The sequence below is a fragment of the Lynx rufus genome, unplaced genomic scaffold (assembly GCF_022079265.1).
Source record: "Lynx rufus isolate CCGP_SWC_20201006 ecotype Redwood Valley unplaced genomic scaffold, mLynRuf1.p SCAF_2, whole genome shotgun sequence".
NCBI lineage: Eukaryota > Metazoa > Chordata > Mammalia > Carnivora > Felidae > Lynx > Lynx rufus.
In genome coordinates this window covers 210,471,725-210,491,314 of record NW_025814834.1, presented here as the reverse complement: position 1 = coordinate 210,491,314, position 19,590 = coordinate 210,471,725, and the positions used below count along the sequence as shown (strand labels likewise).

Here is a 19,590-nt window from a genome sequence, read left to right as displayed (position 1 = left end):
TATTTAATTAAAATTAAGAACCTGAGAAAAAGATGGCTAGGAAAGCATATTGTATGTTATATATATTATCACAGCAAAGAAATTTAAAGAAGAATTTTAAGAGAGAGAGAGACAGAGTGCAAGCAGGGGAGGGGCAGAGAGAGAGGGAGACACAGAATCCGAAGCAGGCTCCAGGCTCTGAGCTGTCAGCACCGAGCCCGACGTGGGGCTCGAACTCACAAACCATGAGATCATGACCTGAGCCGAAGTCAGATGCTCAACCTACTGAGCCACCCAGGCGCCTCAGAAATTTTTAAAGATACAGCAAGGGCAGGGGTAGGGGTGTTTGTGTGGGAAATGGGGAGCCCCGGTGAGGAGGTGGTAGGTGGGGGAAGGATGGGTGGGAGAGGAGACTCTGAGGACAAGGGACAAGTGGAAGTAAGGGGCGAGGACGAGGGACGAGTGCCTGACTGGCAGTTCCCCTGTGAACACCGAGGGGACAGCAGGCACAGGGCAGTGAACAGGTACAGACGAGTGGGAGGTGAGGACGTGAGGACAAAGGACACGCCTGAGTAATCCTTGCAGGCCACTCTGTGGTAGGGGCCCTTGGGGGCAGTGGGTAGACATCCTGCTCCAGGTCCTGTGGCTGTTGACGGAGCCGTTGGGCAGCTTAGGTGTCACTTGCGAAGGCAGGAGGAAGCTATGGGCAGGTTGACGCTCTGCCCTGTGGTTCCGATGCTGACCTCCAGGTGGCGCCCTGTCTCTGTGCGCCCCTCTGGCCTCTTCAAGCAGACAGAGTTCATTTCTCTTTCTGGAAGTAGGGCTACCTGGTTCTAAATCCCATAGCGGGATCTTCCCAGCTTGGAGACCAAGCAGATCGCTTAACTGCTTTGAGCGCGTCCAGCCTGTGAAGGTTCTTACTCCTCAGAGAATTATCGTGAAGGTGGGATAGGCCGTCAGTGCCTGGCAGATAGGAAGCAGGGAGATGTTGAGGTGGTGGAACGTCCACCCTTGGACTGGGCCCTGGGTGTGCAGCCCTCACAGTGCCCCTGGTCTTGGCGGGGAGGCAGACCTTGGAGCCTCATGACCCAGCCTGGGATCAGGGACACGTCTGGGGAGCAGATCTAATGGAATGGGCCAGGCAAAGAGAGGCCGTGGGGAGAGAAGGGAACAGCATGCACGAAGGCCCTGGTCCCGGAAGAGGGGATGTTCTAGAACTTGGGAGCCGAGGGTCATGTGGAATGGACGGCTTGTAAAAGGTGAGAGAGGGCTGTGCTAGGGTGAGCAATGGGGCCTCTGCACGACGGCAGGGAAGTTGGGCTTACTCTGAGGGGCCTGGGACCAGGGAAGGGTTAAGCAAGAAGGTGAGGGCCAGCGTGCGGTGGGAAGCTCCTGCAAGCTGCTGGGTGCGGCTCGGGGGGGGGGGGGGTGGTGAGGGGGGTGAGGTGTGCGAGCAGCCCGCAGGCACCACCCAGGCCCGAGAGGCTCGGGTTCCCGCAGCCCTAAGCATGCCGCCTCCCCCAGGAAGCGGCGAAGGGCTCAGCAGCCCCAGCCCCTTGGAACGCAGCCCTGGGTCCGAGCCACCATCCCCAGGACCTGCCACCTCCCCGGCATCCCCAGACCTGGACCCGGAGGCGGTACGGGGGGCCCTCCGGGAGTTCCTGCAGGAGCTGCGGAGTGCCCAGAGACAGCGGGTGAGGCTGGGTGTGAGCCGCTGGGTAGGGAACCGGGTGGCTGAGGGCCCTGCGAGGGGCTGCAGGTGTCAGAACAGGGGTCTTCCCTTCCTCCCCCGCCCCACGTCGGGGCCGCAGGATGAGCTTCAGGCCCAGACCGGTGTCCTGAGTCGACAGCTGGCTGAGATGGAGGCTGAGAGGGACAGTGCCACCTCACGGGCGAGGCAGCTGCAGAAGGCTGTGGCCGACGGTGCAGAAGGTGAGTTTGACCCCCCACCCCCGGCTCCCTGCTCTCTGTGCTCTTAGCCGCTGAGGTAGGACGTGTGGGATTGGCCTGAGCGGCTCCTCCGTCCCTGCCCTGCCCACCGTGACCTGAATGGGGGGCCGTCTCCTCTGGGGGTCCCTCCCTGGTCAGCTCCACTCCACGTGTGCAGAGCGGCAGACCCTCAAGGACTCGGAGAGGCAGGCCCTGTGGCGGGCGGAGGGCAGGCCGGGCATCTGGTGGCCAGGTTCGGGTCTCGGGGTGCGCCCGGCCAGGCCTGACGGGGCTGGGGTGCTGCAGCCCGACGCCGCGTGGACGGGCGGCTGAGCGGGGCCCAGGCAGAGCTGGTGCTGCAGGAGGAGAATGTGCGGCGCAGCGAGCGGGAGCGCCGGGCCGCCCTGGACCAGGTGGCCGCCCTGGAGAGGAGCCTGCAGGCCACCGAGAGTGAGCTCCGGGCCAGCCAGGTAGACGGGAGCTGAGGGCCGGCGGGGGCAGGGGGGCGTCCGCCTGAGCTTGAATGGCTGGCTGGGAGTCCTACTGTGTGCGTCTCCGTTGCTGTCTGCCTGGGTTGCAGCACCCACTGAAGTGAGCCGCCTGTGACTCTGTCCGGAAGCACGTTCAGATTGCACCCGCTCGCTCCTCCTTGAGGTCACGAGGCTGCAGAAGAAAAGGCCTGGGCTTTTGACCCTGACGGAAGAAAGTCTGTTCAAGTCCCGGCCGTGCTGTTTATTGCCTGCCTGGTCTCGTTTTCCTCCTGCGTAAAAGAGGGAGGCCAGCAATCGTCTCCCAGAGACGATACACAAGTGCTCTTTTTTTTTTTTTTTTTAAGTTTATTTGTTTTTGAGAGCGAGCATGAGCAGGGGAGGGGCAAAGAGAGAGGGAGAAAGAGAATCACAAGTGGGGTCCTCACTGTCAGTGCAGAGCCCGATGCGGGGCCTGATCCCTCAAACTGTGAGATCATGGCCTGAGCCGGAATCAAGAGTTGGATGCCGAACTGGCTGAGCCACCCAGGCGCCCCGTGAATGCTCTTAACATATGGTGTTCAGGGGACGTCGGTTTCCTTTGTCTCTGTATAGCCACATGAGTGGTGTTCTGGGGTTTTTATATGTGTTTGGGGGACATCTGTGTACACGTGTCGTGTGTGTGTGTGTGTGTGTGTGTGTGTGTGTGTGTGTGCACGCGTGGGTGCGTGCACCCAGGGCAGGACACCCTGGCCCCGGGGGCGACAGTCCAGGCCACCGAAGCCTTGAGCCCTTCTCATGCCAAAGGTCCCCTCACTCCTTCCCCCTTCCTCCCCGGCCCTCCATCGTTGCCCCCACAGCCCACCCCCTGTCTCTGGCTCCAGGTCAAGTTCGAGCTGGATTGTTATGTCTGTGGTTCCAGCTCTGGCCTCCGGCCCAGCCGCAGGGGCCGCGGGAGGAGGCCAGGAACAAAGCTGGGCAGGGGCCAGAGTGGGGCTGCCGGGCCCAGACATGGCAGAGTTGGGGCTCTGAGCACGGCGGCAGGGGGCCGGGCTTGGGGGGGGTTCAGTCTGTCTTCCTGTCCTCTCCCTACTGCTCAAGCCTCTTTTTACTGTTTGACCCCATGTGGGGGAGGGAGGAACATCATGCCCTAAAACCAGGGGGTGCCCAAGGCTCCTACCTGACTCAGATCACACAATGCAGCTTCTGGGCCTGGCTCTGGGAAGTGATGCAGCAGAACAGGGAAGCCCTGGAATCTGCCTTTTCACCCTCCCTTCCCACCCCGGGGCTCTGCGAACACTTTGTGGTACCCCTGGGCCCGTGCAGTCTCCCCACTGCACAGATGTGCGGTCGGGCCACAGAGCAGGAAGGGAGAATCCTGGATCACAGAGCCTGTTAGAAAGGCCAGATCAGCCAAATCCAGAAAGCGCTCTGGGATCCTCAGGCCAACCCATCCTGTGAACATGCGGGGAGGTGGAGGGCCTCGCAAGGGTCACAGGCTGGCCCCAGGTCACGCAGTGAGGGGTTGGGCCAGCCGCTTCAAGGCTGCTCCCCACTTTCTCCTGAGGGTCCTGACGGGGTGTGGGAGGCGCGGGGTCGGGGGTGGCTGGGCGGCTGGGGCCTGACCCCTCCCTCGCCCGCAGGAGAAGATCAGCAAGATGAAGGCCAATGAGGTGAAGCTGGAGAGTGACAAGCGGCGTCTGAAGGAGGTGTTGGATGCCTCTGAGAGCCGCACCATCAAGCTTGAGCTGCAGCGGCGCTCACTCGAGGGGGAACTGCAGCGCAGCCGCCTGGGCCTCAGTGACCGTGAGGCCCAGGCCCAGGCCCTCCAGGATCGGGTGGACTCCCTGCAGAGACAGGTGGGTCCCCATTACCCTTTGCGGGTTTCTCATCTGCACGCTCGGGGCCGGGTGCTTTACGGGGACTACGTAATACTCCCAACAACCCCGAGGCAAGCATCATCCTCATTTCGTGGACAGAGAGACAGAGAGGGGCTACCATCACCCAAGATCACATAGCTAATAAGAGACACAGCTGAAATTAGAATCTAGGACTCTTTGACACCAGAATCTTCATTCCTAGGAAACATGTGGGACAAGTTAGAGATATAGGTTTCACTCATGTCCCTTTTTTGCCTTGGCTGCCAGGAGGCTCAGCTCTAACTAGAACGTTCAGTTACTACGCTAGTCCTCCAAGGGCACCCACCAAAGTCAAGAACACAGAACATTTCTGGATTGTGGTGGTTACCTTTTCTCCTCCCTGGCAGGGGAGGAGACCCTGGGGTCTGGGACATCCGGGTTTGTGGCACTCCGGGTGAGGGTAGTTAAAACCAGCAGTGGGACGGAGCCTAGGCTGCAGTGGGCTGAGCCAGTGGGAGCGCATGGGAACAATGAGGGTCGATGATGAAGGCCTAGGCAGGGGTGGGAGGAGCTTGGCTTGGGTTCACCGTTCTGCTGGAGGCCAGGGTGAGAGCAGAGCCACTTCACTGTCCTGTCTGCCCTCCTGCCAGGTGGCAGACAGTGAGGTGAAGGCGGGGACTCTGCAGCTGACAGTGGAGCGGCTGAACGGGGCCCTGGCCAAGATGGAAGAGAGCGAGGGGGCCTTGCGGGACAAGGCGCAGGGCCTGTCAGAAGCACTGGCCCAGAGTAGCGCCAACCTTACCAGCACCCAGGACAAGAATCTGCACCTGCAGAAGGCCCTGACCGCTTGTGAACATGACCGCCAAGTTCTCCAAGTACGGGGGTTCCGGGGCCTGGCCGGGGGTGGCCCCAGCGAGAGCCAACAAGGGCAGGCTTGGAGGGGCCCTTGGAGGACAGTCAGTTGGGAACCCTAGGGAGCCAGTCCATGAGCGCTCTGAGGCGGGTGGGCCCAGTAGGAGCATTGGCCAATAGGAGGGGGCTTGGGGTGGGCGGGGGCAATAAGAATTCGCCTACTGGTATAGGCTTGAGGGACCCAGATACGGGGTCATGCAGGTCAGTGGGCCAGGCCTGCTATCTGCCTCGCCCTCCAGATAAGATTTTGGGGCTGTTTTGTGGGTTGGAACCCTGACCCAGAGGTACAGAGTAGAGGGGAGCCTTTGCTCCATCCTGGCATCATCCGCCCCTGCCCCCCAGGAACGGCTGGAGGCCGCTCGGCAGGCGTTATCGGAGGCCCGGAAGCAGAGCAGCTCCCTGAGTGAGCAGGTGCAGACGATGCGAGGCGAGCTGGCGGACCTGGAGGTGCAGCGGGCAGAGGCAGAGGGCCAGCTGCAACAGCTTCAGGAGGTGAGGGCCACGATGGGCCCCTTCTGTCCCCGGGACGCCGAGGCCCGCAGGATGCAGCAGGACCTTCCGTATCCCCACCTCATCCCGAACCCGGGCCCAGCTTCCCGTGAGGAAGCGTGGTTCATTCAACCCGCGCCCCCATTACGCAGATGGAGAAGCTGGGGCTCAGAGAACAGCGTGGCCTCGGGTGATAGTTCTCTGATGGGGGCCTCACCACCCCCCCTGCGGGGCCAAGGCTGGCCTCACCATCCCCAAGCTTCAGAGGCACACGCACCGAGGCCCGGAGGCATTAGGGGCCTGCCGGCTTCTGCAGGTGCTGCGGCAGCGACAGGAGGGGGAGGCAGCGGCCCTGCACGCGGTCCAGAAGCTGCAGGAGGAGCGGCGGCTGCTCCAGGAGCGCCTGGACGGCCTGCAGCGAGCCCTCGCTCAGCTGGAGGCCGAGAAGCGGGAGGTGGAGCGGTCAGCGCTGCGGCTGGAGAAGGACCGGGTGGCCCTCAAGAGGATGCTGGACAAGGTGGGCTGAGCCGCCGGCGCTGTCCCCCCCCTTCCTCGGGGTCTTGGCCTTACGTCCCCGGGGCCGGGGGCCTCAGGTGCCCTCCGGCCCCTGCTCCTGCTGCCTCTAACCTAACACCCCTCTCTGCGCCCCTCCCTCTTCACGGGAGCCCCCCCCCCACCTTCCCCCGGGTGCCTTAACACCCTCCTCCTCTCCCGGCCTAGGTGGAGCGCGAGAAGCTTCGCAGCCATGAGGACACGGTGCGGCTGAGCGCCGAGAAGGGCCGCCTGGACCGCACGCTCACGGGGGCCGAGTTGGAGCTGGCTGAGGCCCAGAGGCAGATCCAGCTGCTGGAGGTCCAGCCCCTGGCCACCGCCTCTCTCCCTAGCCCTGGACCCGGGCCCCACCCCTGCCCCAGGCCCGAGTGCCAGACCGTCCCAGGAGTTGCCGATGGCTCAGCCAGCCCAGGGTCCTCAACCTCCATAACCCACAAGCCCAGACTCTTGCAGGGCACAGCCCAGAGCAAGGTCCTAGAGGGAGGGGTCCTCCCCAGAGTGGAGGGGAGAGAGATGCCGGTTAGCGTGTGAGCCTGTGTGTTTGCGCGTTGTGGAACATGGAGGCGTGAGCGTGCATGGGAGTGTTCTGCATGTAATGTGACTCGCGCACAGATGTGACAAGTCTGCGTGTCAGGAACGTGTTCCAGGTGTGTGTGCATCTTCCTGTACCGAAGTCTTCCTGTCTGTAGATGTAGGAGTATTGGAGCTTTGCTCGTAGGCACGCGTCCCTGTGACCAAGGGCTAAGTACTTCCGTGCTTGCTTTGGGGCCGGTACGAATGTGGGCGTGTCCACGTTTGACTACGTCTGCGCGTGTGTGCACGGTGTGCGCATGTGCACGCCTGTCAGCGGGGTCACTAGGTACCCTGACCCCGGATTCGCAGACCCCGGGGGCCAAGAACATGGGGGACAAACCAGGATCTCTTTTGCTCCCCCCGCCTGCACTGTCCTGAGGGGCCTTCTAGGCTCCCATTCCTGGGAGTGCCCGCCCCGCCCCCCCCCCAGGGCCACACCCCTGACTTGCTGCTCTTCCCGCAGGCCCAGGTGGTGGCACTGGAGCAGGACCAGAGCCCAGCCCGACTGGAGGCCGCCGAGCAGCAGCAGCGGGAGGTAGAGCGGGAGGTGGAGCGCCTGCGCAGTGCCCAGGTGCAGACAGAGCGCACCCTGGAGGCTCGGGAGCGGGCCCACCGGCAGCGCGTGCGCGGTTTGGAAGAGCAGGTGCTCAGGCCTGGCCGGGTTCTGGCCCTGCCCCAGGATATTGCAGAAGCGCCCTCGGGGGGAGGAGCGGGAGAGGGCTGGCTGTGACCTCTGGTGTGAGCAGTCGGCGGCACCTAGGACCGAAGTGGTCCAGGGGATCTGTGCTGGTCTCCGTCATGGCTGGACACGGGCTCAAGTGATGTCACTGGAACTCCGTCCCCGTGCTGTGGCTCTACTGTCCTCATTGTTGTCTCCTGGGTGGCACAGGTGGCCTCAGCAGCCCCAGCCTAGGTTATCCCGACAAGCTACCATCCCGGAGGAAAGAGGGGGCCTTTTTCCTTAGAGCAACAGCAGAAGTCGCAGGGATGACCCTTCTGGCCTGCTTAGTCCCTGACTCCTTCCCAGCCATCCCTGACCTGACGTGTGCAGAACAAGGCTGCTTGGGTAGGGCCAGGCCTGGGTCACAGGCACCCCTGGTGGGGCTGGTGCCAGGCCTGCCTAAGTGATGAGAGTGGGGACGGGTGGCTCCTGACAAGATGCCAAGGAGCAGTCAGCAGCTGCCACGTGGGTCGGGACGGAAGGGGTAGGAAGCACCCTGGTGTTTAATGAGACCCGTTTTTTCCTGAAGCGGGCAGGATTGGGTCCCTTCTGGGGTCCCAGCTGCAGCCACATGCCCCTTCCTGTGGCATCAGGCTGGGGACCGGGCTGGCCCTACTTTCTCTTTCTTCCCAGGTGTCCACACTGAAGGGACAGTTGCAGCAGGAGCTCCGGAGGAGCTCAGCATCCTTCCCCCAAACCTCCGGCCCCCCAGGGGAATGAGCCCCTTCCTGGGTGGCCCCCTGGCCCAGAGCTTGGCTCAGGGTAGGGAGGAGCCAGGTGGCCGTGCTGGACGCCAGGGACTCCGGTGGCAGCTTCTTAGCGGCATCCGGGGCCCCTCAGTCCAGTCCCCACCCCTGGGCTGAGCATCCAGGTCACCTGAGTGTCTGAGCCAAAGCCAGGGGGTCGGGGAGACCCCCTTGCCCCTGGCTGGCCCTAGAGCATGGGCTCATGGGAAAGAGGAGGGGTGCCTGGGAGTCAGAGACCCAGACCGTCCCCTGGCTTCCCAGAGATCTCTCCGCCTTAGTTCAGAGTGTCGGGAAATTCCTCAGAGTCCCTGTATTTTTATACCTTTTTACAATGTTAACTGTTCAGGACTGTTTTTTTGTAACAAAAGACCCCGTTTTCTAAAAATGGTTTGTACAGACGTGTCCCCTTACTTCAGTGTGCCTTCCTCCACTCGAGAGATGGGTGGGAAGACACAGGGGGCCTGGGGCAGGGGTGCAGGGGGAGATGGGGTCTTTGGAAAGGCCCGTGGAACTTTCCGGCCTCACAGGATGCTGGCGTGGGGAGGTGTCCAGGGTCCCGCACCACCCATCCCATGTAACAGACGGGGCTGCTGAGGCCCAAACTGCACAGCCCGGCTCTTTCCAGCCACAGCGTTCTGGCCCCTTTCTCTGGCCCCTCGTTAGGACTGGGCCCACCCTCTGCACCGTGGCAGGCCTCTCAGGCAGTGTGCGGGCCTGGGAGTGAACGTGGGTCTTGCCCTGGCTCCGCTGAGTGAGCCTAGCAAAGCTGCGTGACCTCTCAGAGCCTTGGTTTGCTCATCTGTAAACTGGGAACGTGCCTCACAGGGTGGTTATGAGGAGGCACACGTGGCAGGTGCTCAGGGTCTCCGAGGAGAAAGTACTCGTCTCCGTGGAGTCTGACGGGGTCGGGTGGTGCCCCTCCGCCCTGCCACTTCTAGCTGTGGCTCCTTGGTGGGTCACTTGATGCCTCTGGGCTTCCTGTCCGTAAGGTGGCGATATTACCTGTGCCCACCACATGGGCCTGTCTGGAAGGCAGACGGGACTGCGTGCTGATCGCTCACGTGGAGACTGGGCCTCTATTTCTGCCCCCCCGAACTCGCAGCCCTCCCCCCAAAGGCGGATCTCAGAGCCCACCTCCCATGACCTGCTTTATACCCTACAAACACCTCTGCGCCTCCACATGGGTGGCCTCCCGTCTTGGCCTGCATGCCTCTGATGACAGGGCACTCACGCCCTCACTGAGCAGCCCAATGAGAAAGTTGTATCCCTGAACCTTCTATTTCCAACGCAGCCCTCTGCAGTGCCCCCCCCCACCGATGCAGGACCTGGAGGGGACAGTGGTCATGATCCACCTTTCTGGGGGGGGGGGTCAGCTGAAGCTGGTGGGTGAGGAGGCAGGACTGGGACCGCACAGGCAAGGCCACAGGTCACCTGAACGGTCCCTTCTCCCCAAGGGGCCAGGCAGCCTCTCAATGAGGACAGGCAGTGTCAGAGACACCTGGCCACCCGCTCTGTGCTCCCAACTGAGAAATGACTAAAGCTTTTGTAAAAACAGTTTTAATTTTGTATAAAACAAAGGTGGTCTATGCCCGGGAGCTGTAGGAAGTCCAAGCAGACCGGCTGGGGTGAGGGGCACAGCCTACCTCAAAGGGGCTGGTGGGCAGGGGGACTGTCCTCGAGGGACTGAGAAGGCACATCAGAGGCCCAGGTCCCACCGAGAGGCCTGGGATGCCCCTCCTCTGGGGGCGAAAACTGGGCCGTGGGGAGCCCCCATTGTGCCCCAGGGGTGGCCACAGGCTGGGGGGAGGGGCCTGAGACAAACCCCCAGGGCCACAGTCCACTAACTTTTTACAGGATAAAAGGAATGTCAGGCTGGGGAGAAAAGCACCAGGTGAGGCAGGGCCCGAGGGCCCCGGATCTGAGGAAGGCCCAGGGCTTGGGGTGCTGGCTCCGCCCTAGCAGCCCCCGCAGCTCCTCGCACAGGAGGCCGCCACGGACTGGCACAGGCCACTGCTGGCCATCACGCCACATTTGGAGAACTTGTCCCGACACAGGTCAGCTGTTGCGGGGGGCAAGGAGTCGGGGTCAGGGAGAGGCTGGTCATGGGAAACCATCGGCCCCTTCCCGATCCCGGGACAGGGAATGTTCTGAGGAGAAGCAGCCGGGAGGGAGTTCAGGAGCCCCCTGGAAGTGGCCGTGGTGCAGAACACGGGTTTAATAAACACCAGGTGGACGGACAGGAAGGGCGGCGAGTGGGTGTGGGGAGGGGGAAGGTGTGGGGGTGCAAGCCTCCCTACCTCGGAGGAGCTCCTCGTGGGCACACACTGTGCGGACACAGATCTCCTTGTTGACCACGTACACGCGGCGGAGGCTGGGGGGTGGAGCCGGGACGGTGGGGTCACCCCCGACCCCACCAGGGGGGCTCCACGCATCCCCGCCCCTAGGCCTGGGCTCACCCGAGTGGAGTTCAATTCAGGGCTCATGCTCCCCTACAGTCCCACCTCGGGGCGGGGGGCACTGTGGCTGCCTGCCCTGCCCGCCAAACCCCGCCTGTGCTCACCTGTAGAAGCAGACCTCATTGAGACACTGTTTGCAGGGCTTGTGGATGGAGTAGAGGCGGGTGCACGGGTACTGTTCCTCGCGGCAGTCTGGGTGACGGGCAGGATCAGACTAGGGGCCGCAGCTTGGGCGTAGCGTAGCCCCCAACGATGCCCACCGAGACTGGCTCTCGTCGCGGGGTCTAGGTCCGCCCTGCACCCTCTGGCACAGCGCAGGCACGCACGCACGCACGCACACACAGCACAGACAGCATTGCTGGGGCTCCCAGGGCTGCCCGATTTTATACAACATGTGCATACACGCGCAAGTTTGCAACCACGCTTGGAAGCACGTACCTGAACGGGCGTAAGCTCAAACACAACCGCACCCACACACAACGGTCACCCAAGTCCACACCAACCAGCTGGGCCGGGCTCAGAGGAGCACACGCGGACACTGAGCTCACGGGAGCGAGAGCAGCCTGCACGGTCTGGCCGTCTCCGGCTCTCGGTGGGGGCGGCACGGGGGCTGGCTCAGCCGGCCCGGGCTTCTGGTCCCCTCTCTGCCTCGCTGGCCACGAGCGCCACCCACTCTGCTGGCTGGCAGGCAGGCAGGAAGCCCCCCAGCACGCTCCCTCCCTCTTCCCAGTGTCTGGGGGTGGAGGGCCCTTCCTGAGGCTGCGACCAACTGGGGGGGGGCAAGGGGGGCGTCTCCCAGAGCTTCCGGGGGGGGGGGGGCCTGCGGTTGCCTAGAGCACTGGCCTGTCTGCAAGCCCCCGACCCTGCCATCGGCCCGGCAAAAGCAAAAGGCTTGTCTCTGTCCCATCAGCGCTGCAATCAGCTCTACCCCCGCTTCTGAGGCCGTGCCTCTGTTTCTCCAGCTGTCAGGAAGCTCTTACCCAGAGGCCCAGGCTCCGTGGGCTCTGTCTCCGCATTTCCTGGTGCTGGTGTCAGGAGAGGAGCAGGCAGACATCACTGAGAGGGGTCCATTCAGGGCACCAGCCCCGCCCCGGCACAGACCCGCCGCTCCCAGGGTTGACAGGAGCCGGCAGCCTACCTGGGGTGGGGGCCAGGACGACTTCCTGCTGGACTTGCTGCTGGGACTGGAACTGCTCCGCAGGGGGCCGAGGAGTCACCTCTGAGTGGGGGGCGGGGGGCGGGCGACAAGGGGGTCCACTCCATCTCTCCACCCCAGCGCTCAGCTGCCCGCCCCCGCCGCCTGCCCCACCCCAGCCCTTTACCTTGATAATCATAGTAGTCCGGTTGGTCTAGGAACAAAGATGAATGCGAGGTTGCCGGGGGTCAGGCGAGCTCCCAGTCTCGGGGGGCACAGGGGGTCACGGCCACACCCAGGACCACCCCCTATGACTCCCACCACCCTTCCCCACCTGGTCCCCAGCTGCATCGTGCACACCTGGGAGCCAGGCCTTGATGATGTGGCCGGGTGTGGGGAGGGCTGGGCGGGGGGGCAAGTCCCTTACCTATCTGGTCACTGTAGTGGGTGTACTGGACGTGTTCCGGGAACGGAGACAGAGAGTCTAGGTCATATTGGCCCTGAGCCAGCAGGCCCGCTGTGAGGAAGCAAAGCATGAGGGGGTGCCCTGCAGGGAAGGACAGCACTTCTGGGAGGACAGGTAGAAGTCCCAAGGGCAGGCCGGTAAGACCCTAAGATCCTACAACCCAAGGGATCCAAACTCCTTCCTCGACCCTTACAGAGGCCCTTACAGAGCCGGCTCCTGGGCACCTCACAGACCTTTTCTGGCCTGTCTTCCCCTGCTAGCCCCCTGGCTGTTCCTGGAACTCAGCACACTCCTGTCTGCCCCAGGGCCTTTGCACTCGACTTTCCCTAGGCCTGTGATCCTGGTTAACTTCTCCTCCTTCAGATCTCAGCTAAAAATTCAGTTCTGCCAAAAGGCCGTCCCCGGCCTACCCACTCTCTCCATCCAGTTCCTCTGTTTATTTCCATCCTCATGCTCAACACGCTGGCATTTATCACGCCTACTTGATGTATCAGCCTCCCTTCTCTAGACGGGCAGCACCAAGAAGGCAGGGGTATGTCTGCCCAGGTCATCATTGTACCCCAGGGTCTAGCCCAGTGCGTGGCACATAGTAGGGACTCAGTATCTGTTAAATGAGTAAATGTTAGCTATGGCAGGGCCTTTGATCCCTATGGATAACTCCTCAGTTCACCAATAGGGATCACTCCAAAGTCGAGATTGCATGGTGGGGGGGTGGGGTGGGGGTGGGGAGGGGGTTGGGGTTGGGGTTGGGTCTCAAATGGGTCTAGAACCCAGACCTGCAGACTCCCTGCCTTGGGTGCCTCCCCCTCCTACACATCGGCTTCCTCCTGGAAGGCCTCCCTGCCTAGCTGCTGCTGTGGAGGGGTGGGGCGAGGGCTGGGGAGGCTCATGCTCTGGGAGGGGTTGGCCAGTACAGTCTGTGGTCCAGGAGGTCCCGGGACCGGGGAGTTGCGTGCTGGCCACGGGGCACAATAAAGGCTCACTGCCAGCTCCCAACCCCCAGCCACACAAGGGGAGCCCCCAACCCCAGGAGCCACTTACCAGGCAGGAACAGCAGGAAGAGGTAGGCAGCTCTCATGGCTACGCGGTGAGGCAGTCTGGGCTGGTGTCAGGACAGCTGGAGGGGGTGGGGGGGGCGGGCTGTAGCTTGGACCCACTCACCCAGGACTGTGGAGCCCACCTCTGCTCCCCTGCATCTAGCCCGGTGAAGGAGGGGGTGCTGGGAACAGAAGCCAGGCATAGGGAGTGCCGGGGGAGTAGGGCGGAGCGGGGGCGGGGTCTACATCGGCTGTCCCCCGAGGGCCCACTGGGTGTTCAGGTCCCAAGTCACAAGGCCCCCAACCTCGCTCCAGAGTTGATCCTACAAGCGGACAGAACCCACCCTGCCCTTCTCACCGAGGGCACGTTTCTAGCCCCCCGCTAGCTCTGCCTCTGCTCTCCTGGCCCGCAGCCGTGCCCGCTTCCGATTCAGCACCTCCCGGTGCCTGGTGCACTGATCATGGAAACCCTTGACCCCAGGCCCATCCTCAGGACCGCAGCCCCTCTCGGCCACCATCATAGCCCCGACTCTGCAGCGTCTGCCAACCCCACCACCTGTTCCCAATTAGCCCCTGGGCCCCGAGTGTCTTGCTCTGCGGGGAACCACATGCATGCATGGGCCCCAGGGGCCGAAGGGCAGCCAGGCCCGGGCAGGGCTCCCACCCCCAGAAGATTCCTCTCCTGCCAGGCCTCCAGGCCTCCTAAGACCTGGCTGTCTTCACCACAGACTCACGAGACTAAGGTCTATTTGCAGCAGCAGGAAACGCTCAGGGTGGAGTCTGAGGAGAGATTCTCTGGATCCTAGAAGGGCAGAGCTGGAGGGGACAGTGATGTCACCCAGCCCAGAGGCTCTGAACCCCTGAACACTGTATGACAAGTGTTGTGTGTGCAATTCTGGGGGGAGAGGGCAGTGGTCCACAGCCTTCACCAGGCTCTGGAGGTTCAAGAACTCCAGCCTTTGGCCACACAGTGGGCTTGGCAGGGTCTACAGGTCCCAGCTCAGTGGGGGGGCAGGCATCAGCCTTCCGCCTGGAGCGCCTGGAGCGCTGGGAGAGAGTCCATGGGCTCACCCATCCAGGAAGGCCCCTCCCACCACACAAAGGGACTTCTTCCAGACGGCTAACTGGAGACCTAACTGCCACAGGGCGTCTAAGGAGAGAGGAAGGACTCCCGGGCATCTGTCCCTCTTCGCTCCCAATCCAGAACCTTCCGGGACCCCCTGCCCGGCTCATACATTTTCCATCTCCCTTCCTTACTGAGCTGGGGGTGGGGTGGGGTGGAGGAGAAGAGACCCACCACTCAGGCTGCCCCAGAGGCAGGGGACCTCGGGCTCCCGGTGTTCCTATCCCGAAATCCCTTGGCCCTCTCTCAGTAGGAGGGACCCAAAGACCTGGAGCTCTTTCCCTGTAACTCCCCGCAAGGCCTCATCATCCCCTCCTTGTCCCCACGGGGCTAGTGGCAGCCGGGCCAGTTGGAGCTGTCACCACTCAGAAGGAGGCCCTGAGTTGGGGCCTAAGAGGCCTTAAGAGGTGGGGTGGGGGCTGTCTGTCCCCAAAGCCCCTCCTAGGCCTCACAGCCTCCTGCATGGGGTCTTTTCCTCCCCTGGAAGGTCTGGCACCCAGGCCCAGGCTTACTGGGGGCAAGGGGCCCCCAGGGCAAGGGGCGCGGGAGTCCTGGATCCTCCCCCGGGGCCACATCTCCAAGCACTGCTGTCTAGACTACGGATTTTGGAGTGTGGGGGAGGCCAGGACCTGCCTAGAAGACGGCCCCCCTCTGGCCCCTTCCGCGGCTGGGGACCCCACCCCGAGGCGTTCGTGGGCAGGAGGGAATGAGCGGGGCCTACTCAGAGCCCGGCCCCCACACTGCCCCGCGGGGAGGCCAGCCGCGGTGCGGTGCGACCGGAGGGGACCAGATGTGGCCGCCGCCGCACAGCTGGGAACAATCAGCCACGGAACTTGCTCGGCGGCTCCCCACGCCCTCCCGGTCTCGGGTCTCCCTTTGTCTCTCCGCCGCTCTAGCCCGGCGGCTCCGGCCGACGCCCCCACCCCACTCGCCAAAGTCCAGCCTCCCGGGGCGAACGGAAGCCCCCCCCCCCCGGCCCCGACGCCCCCAAACCGGCCCCCCTCCCAGCGACCCCAAACCCCCCAAGTGTCCTCGTAGCATCTGCTCAGACGGCCCCGGGTTCGGGAACTCGGGCAGCCGCCCCCAGGCCTGGGGGCCCGCAGACCGCTACACCCCTGCCTCCCCCCCCCCCCCCGGGACCCCCTCCCCCCACTCCCGAGCGCCGCCCTGCCGCTCCCGCCGCCAGGCCCGCGCCTACCTGGCCGGGTCACTCCGCCGCCCGCTCCGAGTCCGCCCGCGGAGCCGCCCCTGCGCCCGCTCTGAGCCCCCCTCCGGGCCCCCGACGGGCCGGCGCCCGCCCTCCAGCCCCGGAGCCGCTGGGTCCTAACGCGAGCCCCGCCCGCCCGCCGTGCGTGCGGGTCTCCAGCCCGCTTCGGGGGCGGCCCTGGGGGAGGCGCCCCAGGAGCCGTCCTCACGTCTGCGCCGACCTCTGGCGGGCAGGACGCCTCTCCAGCCTCCTCGGCACGTCTGGGCTGGAGTCTAGTGTGAGGTGGGTTTTGGAGGACGTGTTACCCCGTTTCGCAGAGGAGGAAACTGAGGCTCCTAAAGGCGATACACCCGCCGCGACTCAGCTCTCCCCTCTGGCTTCTCCTACCGTCCAGGACAGCCTTCCGGGCCTGCTTTCCCGCCTGCCTCTCTGGCTCTGCCTTCTGGGTATTCTTAGCCAGTTCCAGGCTGGGGGCTGGCTTCCATAACCTGCATTGCAGACCGCGGGCCACAGGCTACCAGGCCTGGCCCCATGCATGTCTCCGAGGATCCAAGTCCAAATTCATGACCCCTGACCCTCCCCCAGACCTGGCTGGCCTAGAGGTTCCCGTCTAGGGAGCAGTCCCAGCACGCTTCCATTACTCAGGCTGCCTCTCTTGCTCTCAGCCCCTGCGTCCAATCCAGCACCCGGCCTCTAATCCTGCTTCACAAGTATTTTTCACATGGGGCCGCTCTCTCCGCTGTGCTGTAAGCCACCATTAGCTCTTGCCTGGACTCTGCAATAAGCTCTAATCTAGGCTTTCCCAAGTGGGGCCTGCCCTTCCAGACCCACCTCTGACACTGGCCCCCTTGTACTTAAAGCTTCTGCTGGTTTCCATGGTACCTGGGATCAAGGCTGAATTCCCCTGTGGCCCCCAAGGACCCTACCCTTCCCCTCCGTCTGGCTCTGCCTCCTGGTTCCGTGCAGCCACAATGGCCTTTTGGTAATCTCTCACTAACCCCCTTCCTCTGTCTGCTCCAGGACCTTTGCTCAAGCTGTTTCTTCCTCTTGGAACCCTGGTGAGGTCTGCCTCCTCCCGGTTATAGAGCAAACCCTCCCTTCTTCAGGGGAGCCTTCCCTTTCTCCCCGTTCCGCCCCTGAGCACTTTCTGCTCTACTGCTCACAGCTGTCGTGCTGCCCTATGTCTGTGACCATGTGAATCCTGCTCCTCTCCCGGATGAGCTCATGAGCTTGTGCGCCACACGAAGACAGCAAGACGGCGACAAAGTCTGTTTTCGCTCATCCCTGTTGATGCTCATTAGGCACAGCGCCAGGCTCAGAGCAGCTGTTCGGTAAACATTAACGGAATGAATGAACGTGCACCCAATTCTCCCGGGGGAGCCTGCGTGGGGGTGGGGTGGGTTCCTGCCTCTGGGGCAGTCCTCAGCCCTGCCTGAACCTGGGGCAGGGGCTCAGGCTGGGAGGACGTGGGGGTCTCCTTGCCCCCAGTCAGGCACCCCACAACCGCCTAGCCCTTGGACTCTGAATCCTATTAGGCAGGACCTCGATATGTCTCGTGTATCATTTGCTCCCCGGTGCTGGTTTGGCAAATGAATGAATATCTGCCACCCCCTCTCCAGGGTCTATCACCGAATAGCAGGGGCTTCTGCTACCTGGAGCCCTGTGGGCCCTGGGGGGCCAGCACAGCCCTCCCTGCCCTCCCTTAGCCCTTGCCTGCTCCAGGCACAGTCCCACTAGGGTAGGAGAGGCAGAAACACCTGGCAGAAATGCTGTTCCCTACACTTGACAAAAAGGGGAAACAGAGGCCCCAGAGCTTGCCACTCTCGTGTCCTGGTCCCCAGATTCTCTGTGCTGCTTCTACCCACTCCCCTGGCCCTAAGGACCCAAGCAGAGGCGGCAGATACTTGGGGAGCGGGTAGTGGGTGTGGGTGCTCTTCTCTCATGACCTTGGAGATTCGCTCCGTCTGTTCACCTCTCACACCAGGTTACAAGGTACATGTGCAGAGGCCAAGTTCTTTTTTTTTTTAATTATTTATTTATTTATTTATTTATTATTATTTTTTTTCTTTTGAGAGAGAGAGAGAGAGAGAAAGCACAGGAGGGGCAGAGAGAGAGAGAGAGAGAGAGACACAGAATCGAAAGCAGGCTCCAGGCTCTGAGCTGTCAGCACAGAGCCCGACACGGGGCTAGAACCCATGAACTGCGAGATCATGACCTGAGCCGAAGTCGGACACTTAAGTGACGCAGCCGAAGTCGGACACTTAAGTGACGCAGCCACCCAGGCGCCCCTAGGCCAAGTTCTTTTGTACACTGTGGTAGCACCTGTGCCTGGCACATGACTGTCCAATAAATGCATGAACCAATCGGTTGAGGGATTCGAACCCAGCCTCTCCCCGGGTCCTCCAGCCTCCACCACCCTGAACTGTTGCTGGTCGACGACTCCATGCCCGGTACAGGAGGTCTGTGGATGTGCCTCATGTTAGAAATTGCTTTTTCGGGGCGTCTGGGTGGCTCAGTCGGTTAAGCGGCTGACTTTGGCTCAGGTCATGATCTCGCGGTCCGTGAGTTCGAGCCCCACATCGGGCTCTGTGCCGACAGCTCAGAGCCTGGAGCCTGTTTCAGATTCTGTGTCTCCCTCTCTCTGACCCTCCCCCGTTCATGCTCGGTCTCTCTCTCTGTCTCAAAAATAAACGTTAAAAAAAAAATTGCTTTTTCATGCTAACTCGGATGTAAATTAAAAAAAAAAATAAATAGGGGCTCCTGGGTGGCTCAGTCGGTTAAGCATCCGACTTCAGCTCAGGTCATGATCTCACAGTTTGTGGGTTCCAGCCCCGCGTCGGGCTCTGTGCTGACAGCTGGGAGCCTGGAGCCTGCTTCGGATTCTGTGTCTCCCTCTCTCTCTGTTCCTCCCCTGCTCTCACTCTGCCTCTCACTCTCTCAAAAATAAAGATTAAAATAATAAAAAAACAAAAACAAAAACAAATTTCTACTCCAAAAAAAAAGAAAATTGCTTTTTCACACCCCACATCCTTTCTGCTCAGTTTGATTCAACATTTACTCGGTTCCTGTAAGGGCAGGCCAGGGATGGCGCCAGGACTCCCAGGAATGAGGTCGGCGGGGGGCTTCTGGAGGGCAGGAAGCAGTCTTTCTTTCCCGCTCTCTTCTGCCCAGCACTCGGATGACCGAGTTACATCTCCAGAGTGGGGCTTGGCCAGGGTCCCACTGATGGGATGAGGTCAGAAGCACCCACCCTTCCCCGGGGGACAGTGCACGTGGTTTGGGCTGGGAGACGTGGGCTCAGAGCCTGGACCACAAACACGGCCCAGGATGCGGGGGGAGGGGGGCGGATAGGAGGGAACTGCCTCAGTCAAATGCCCCCTCGGCGCTGGCACAGGAGCGTGGCAAGCGGGTACTGGAGTCAAGGCGATCTGGCCCCACCTCCGGCAACTTGTGCGACCTCTGAACCTTAGTCTCCATATCTGCAAAAGGGGAATCAGACGCCGCAGTCGTAAGGATTAAAAGACGATGCGCACGAAATGCTTGTCGGAGGGGCGCCTGGGTGGCACAGTCGGTTAAGCCTCGGAGCTTCCGATTCTGGATCTCGGCTCGGGTCACGGTCTCACGGTTCCTGAGTTCCTGCATCGGGCTCCGCGTTGATGGTGCGGAGACCGCTTGGGATTCTGTCTCTCCCCCTCTCTGCCCCTTCCCCACTCGTTATTATAAATAAATAAATTAAAAAAAAAGAGAAAAACAAAACCCCAGATGCTTAACGGAGGACCGGGCACTGCTCGACCTGAAAACATTACTGTCCCACGAGGAGACGGAGGCCCGGAGAGGGGAGTCGCCCAACGTGACCTGAGGTGCTCAGAGCGGACACGTGCCAGGGGCTCCCAGCCGGGGACCCGGTCAGCGGTACCACGTAGGAGACAGCCACGGCCG

The 19,590-nt window shown here is 62.2% G+C and overlaps 2 protein-coding genes across 2 annotated transcripts in view; one reads left to right on the top strand and one right to left on the bottom strand.

Annotated features, from left to right (window-relative positions):
- The window catches only part of CROCC (ciliary rootlet coiled-coil, rootletin), a 45,272-nt gene extending 36,649 nt beyond the window's left edge, over nt 1-8,623 (top strand). Inside the window, exons 28-37 of the mRNA XM_047082818.1 lie at nt 1,504-1,673; nt 1,791-1,911; nt 2,215-2,378; nt 4,019-4,234; nt 4,885-5,109; nt 5,489-5,638; nt 5,952-6,152; nt 6,356-6,487; nt 7,224-7,403; nt 8,115-8,623. Of these exons, the coding sequence (XP_046938774.1) occupies nt 1,504-1,673; nt 1,791-1,911; nt 2,215-2,378; nt 4,019-4,234; nt 4,885-5,109; nt 5,489-5,638; nt 5,952-6,152; nt 6,356-6,487; nt 7,224-7,403; nt 8,115-8,201 (1,646 nt within the window). The 3' untranslated portion in view covers nt 8,202-8,623. The remainder of the gene's footprint in view (nt 1-1,503; nt 1,674-1,790; nt 1,912-2,214; nt 2,379-4,018; nt 4,235-4,884; nt 5,110-5,488; nt 5,639-5,951; nt 6,153-6,355; nt 6,488-7,223; nt 7,404-8,114) is intronic.
- A 1,559-nt stretch (nt 8,624-10,182) lies between these two features.
- MFAP2 (microfibril associated protein 2) lies at nt 10,183-13,362 on the bottom strand. Its single transcript, XM_047082817.1, has 8 exons — nt 13,326-13,362; nt 12,246-12,335; nt 12,006-12,032; nt 11,822-11,902; nt 11,664-11,708; nt 10,788-10,875; nt 10,525-10,598; nt 10,183-10,286 (listed from the first exon to the last, which is right to left on the bottom strand). The coding sequence occupies exons 1-8, from the start codon at nt 13,360-13,362 to the stop codon at nt 10,183-10,185; spliced, it is 546 nt and encodes a 181-aa protein (XP_046938773.1).
- Between the last annotated feature and the right edge of the window lie 6,228 nt (nt 13,363-19,590).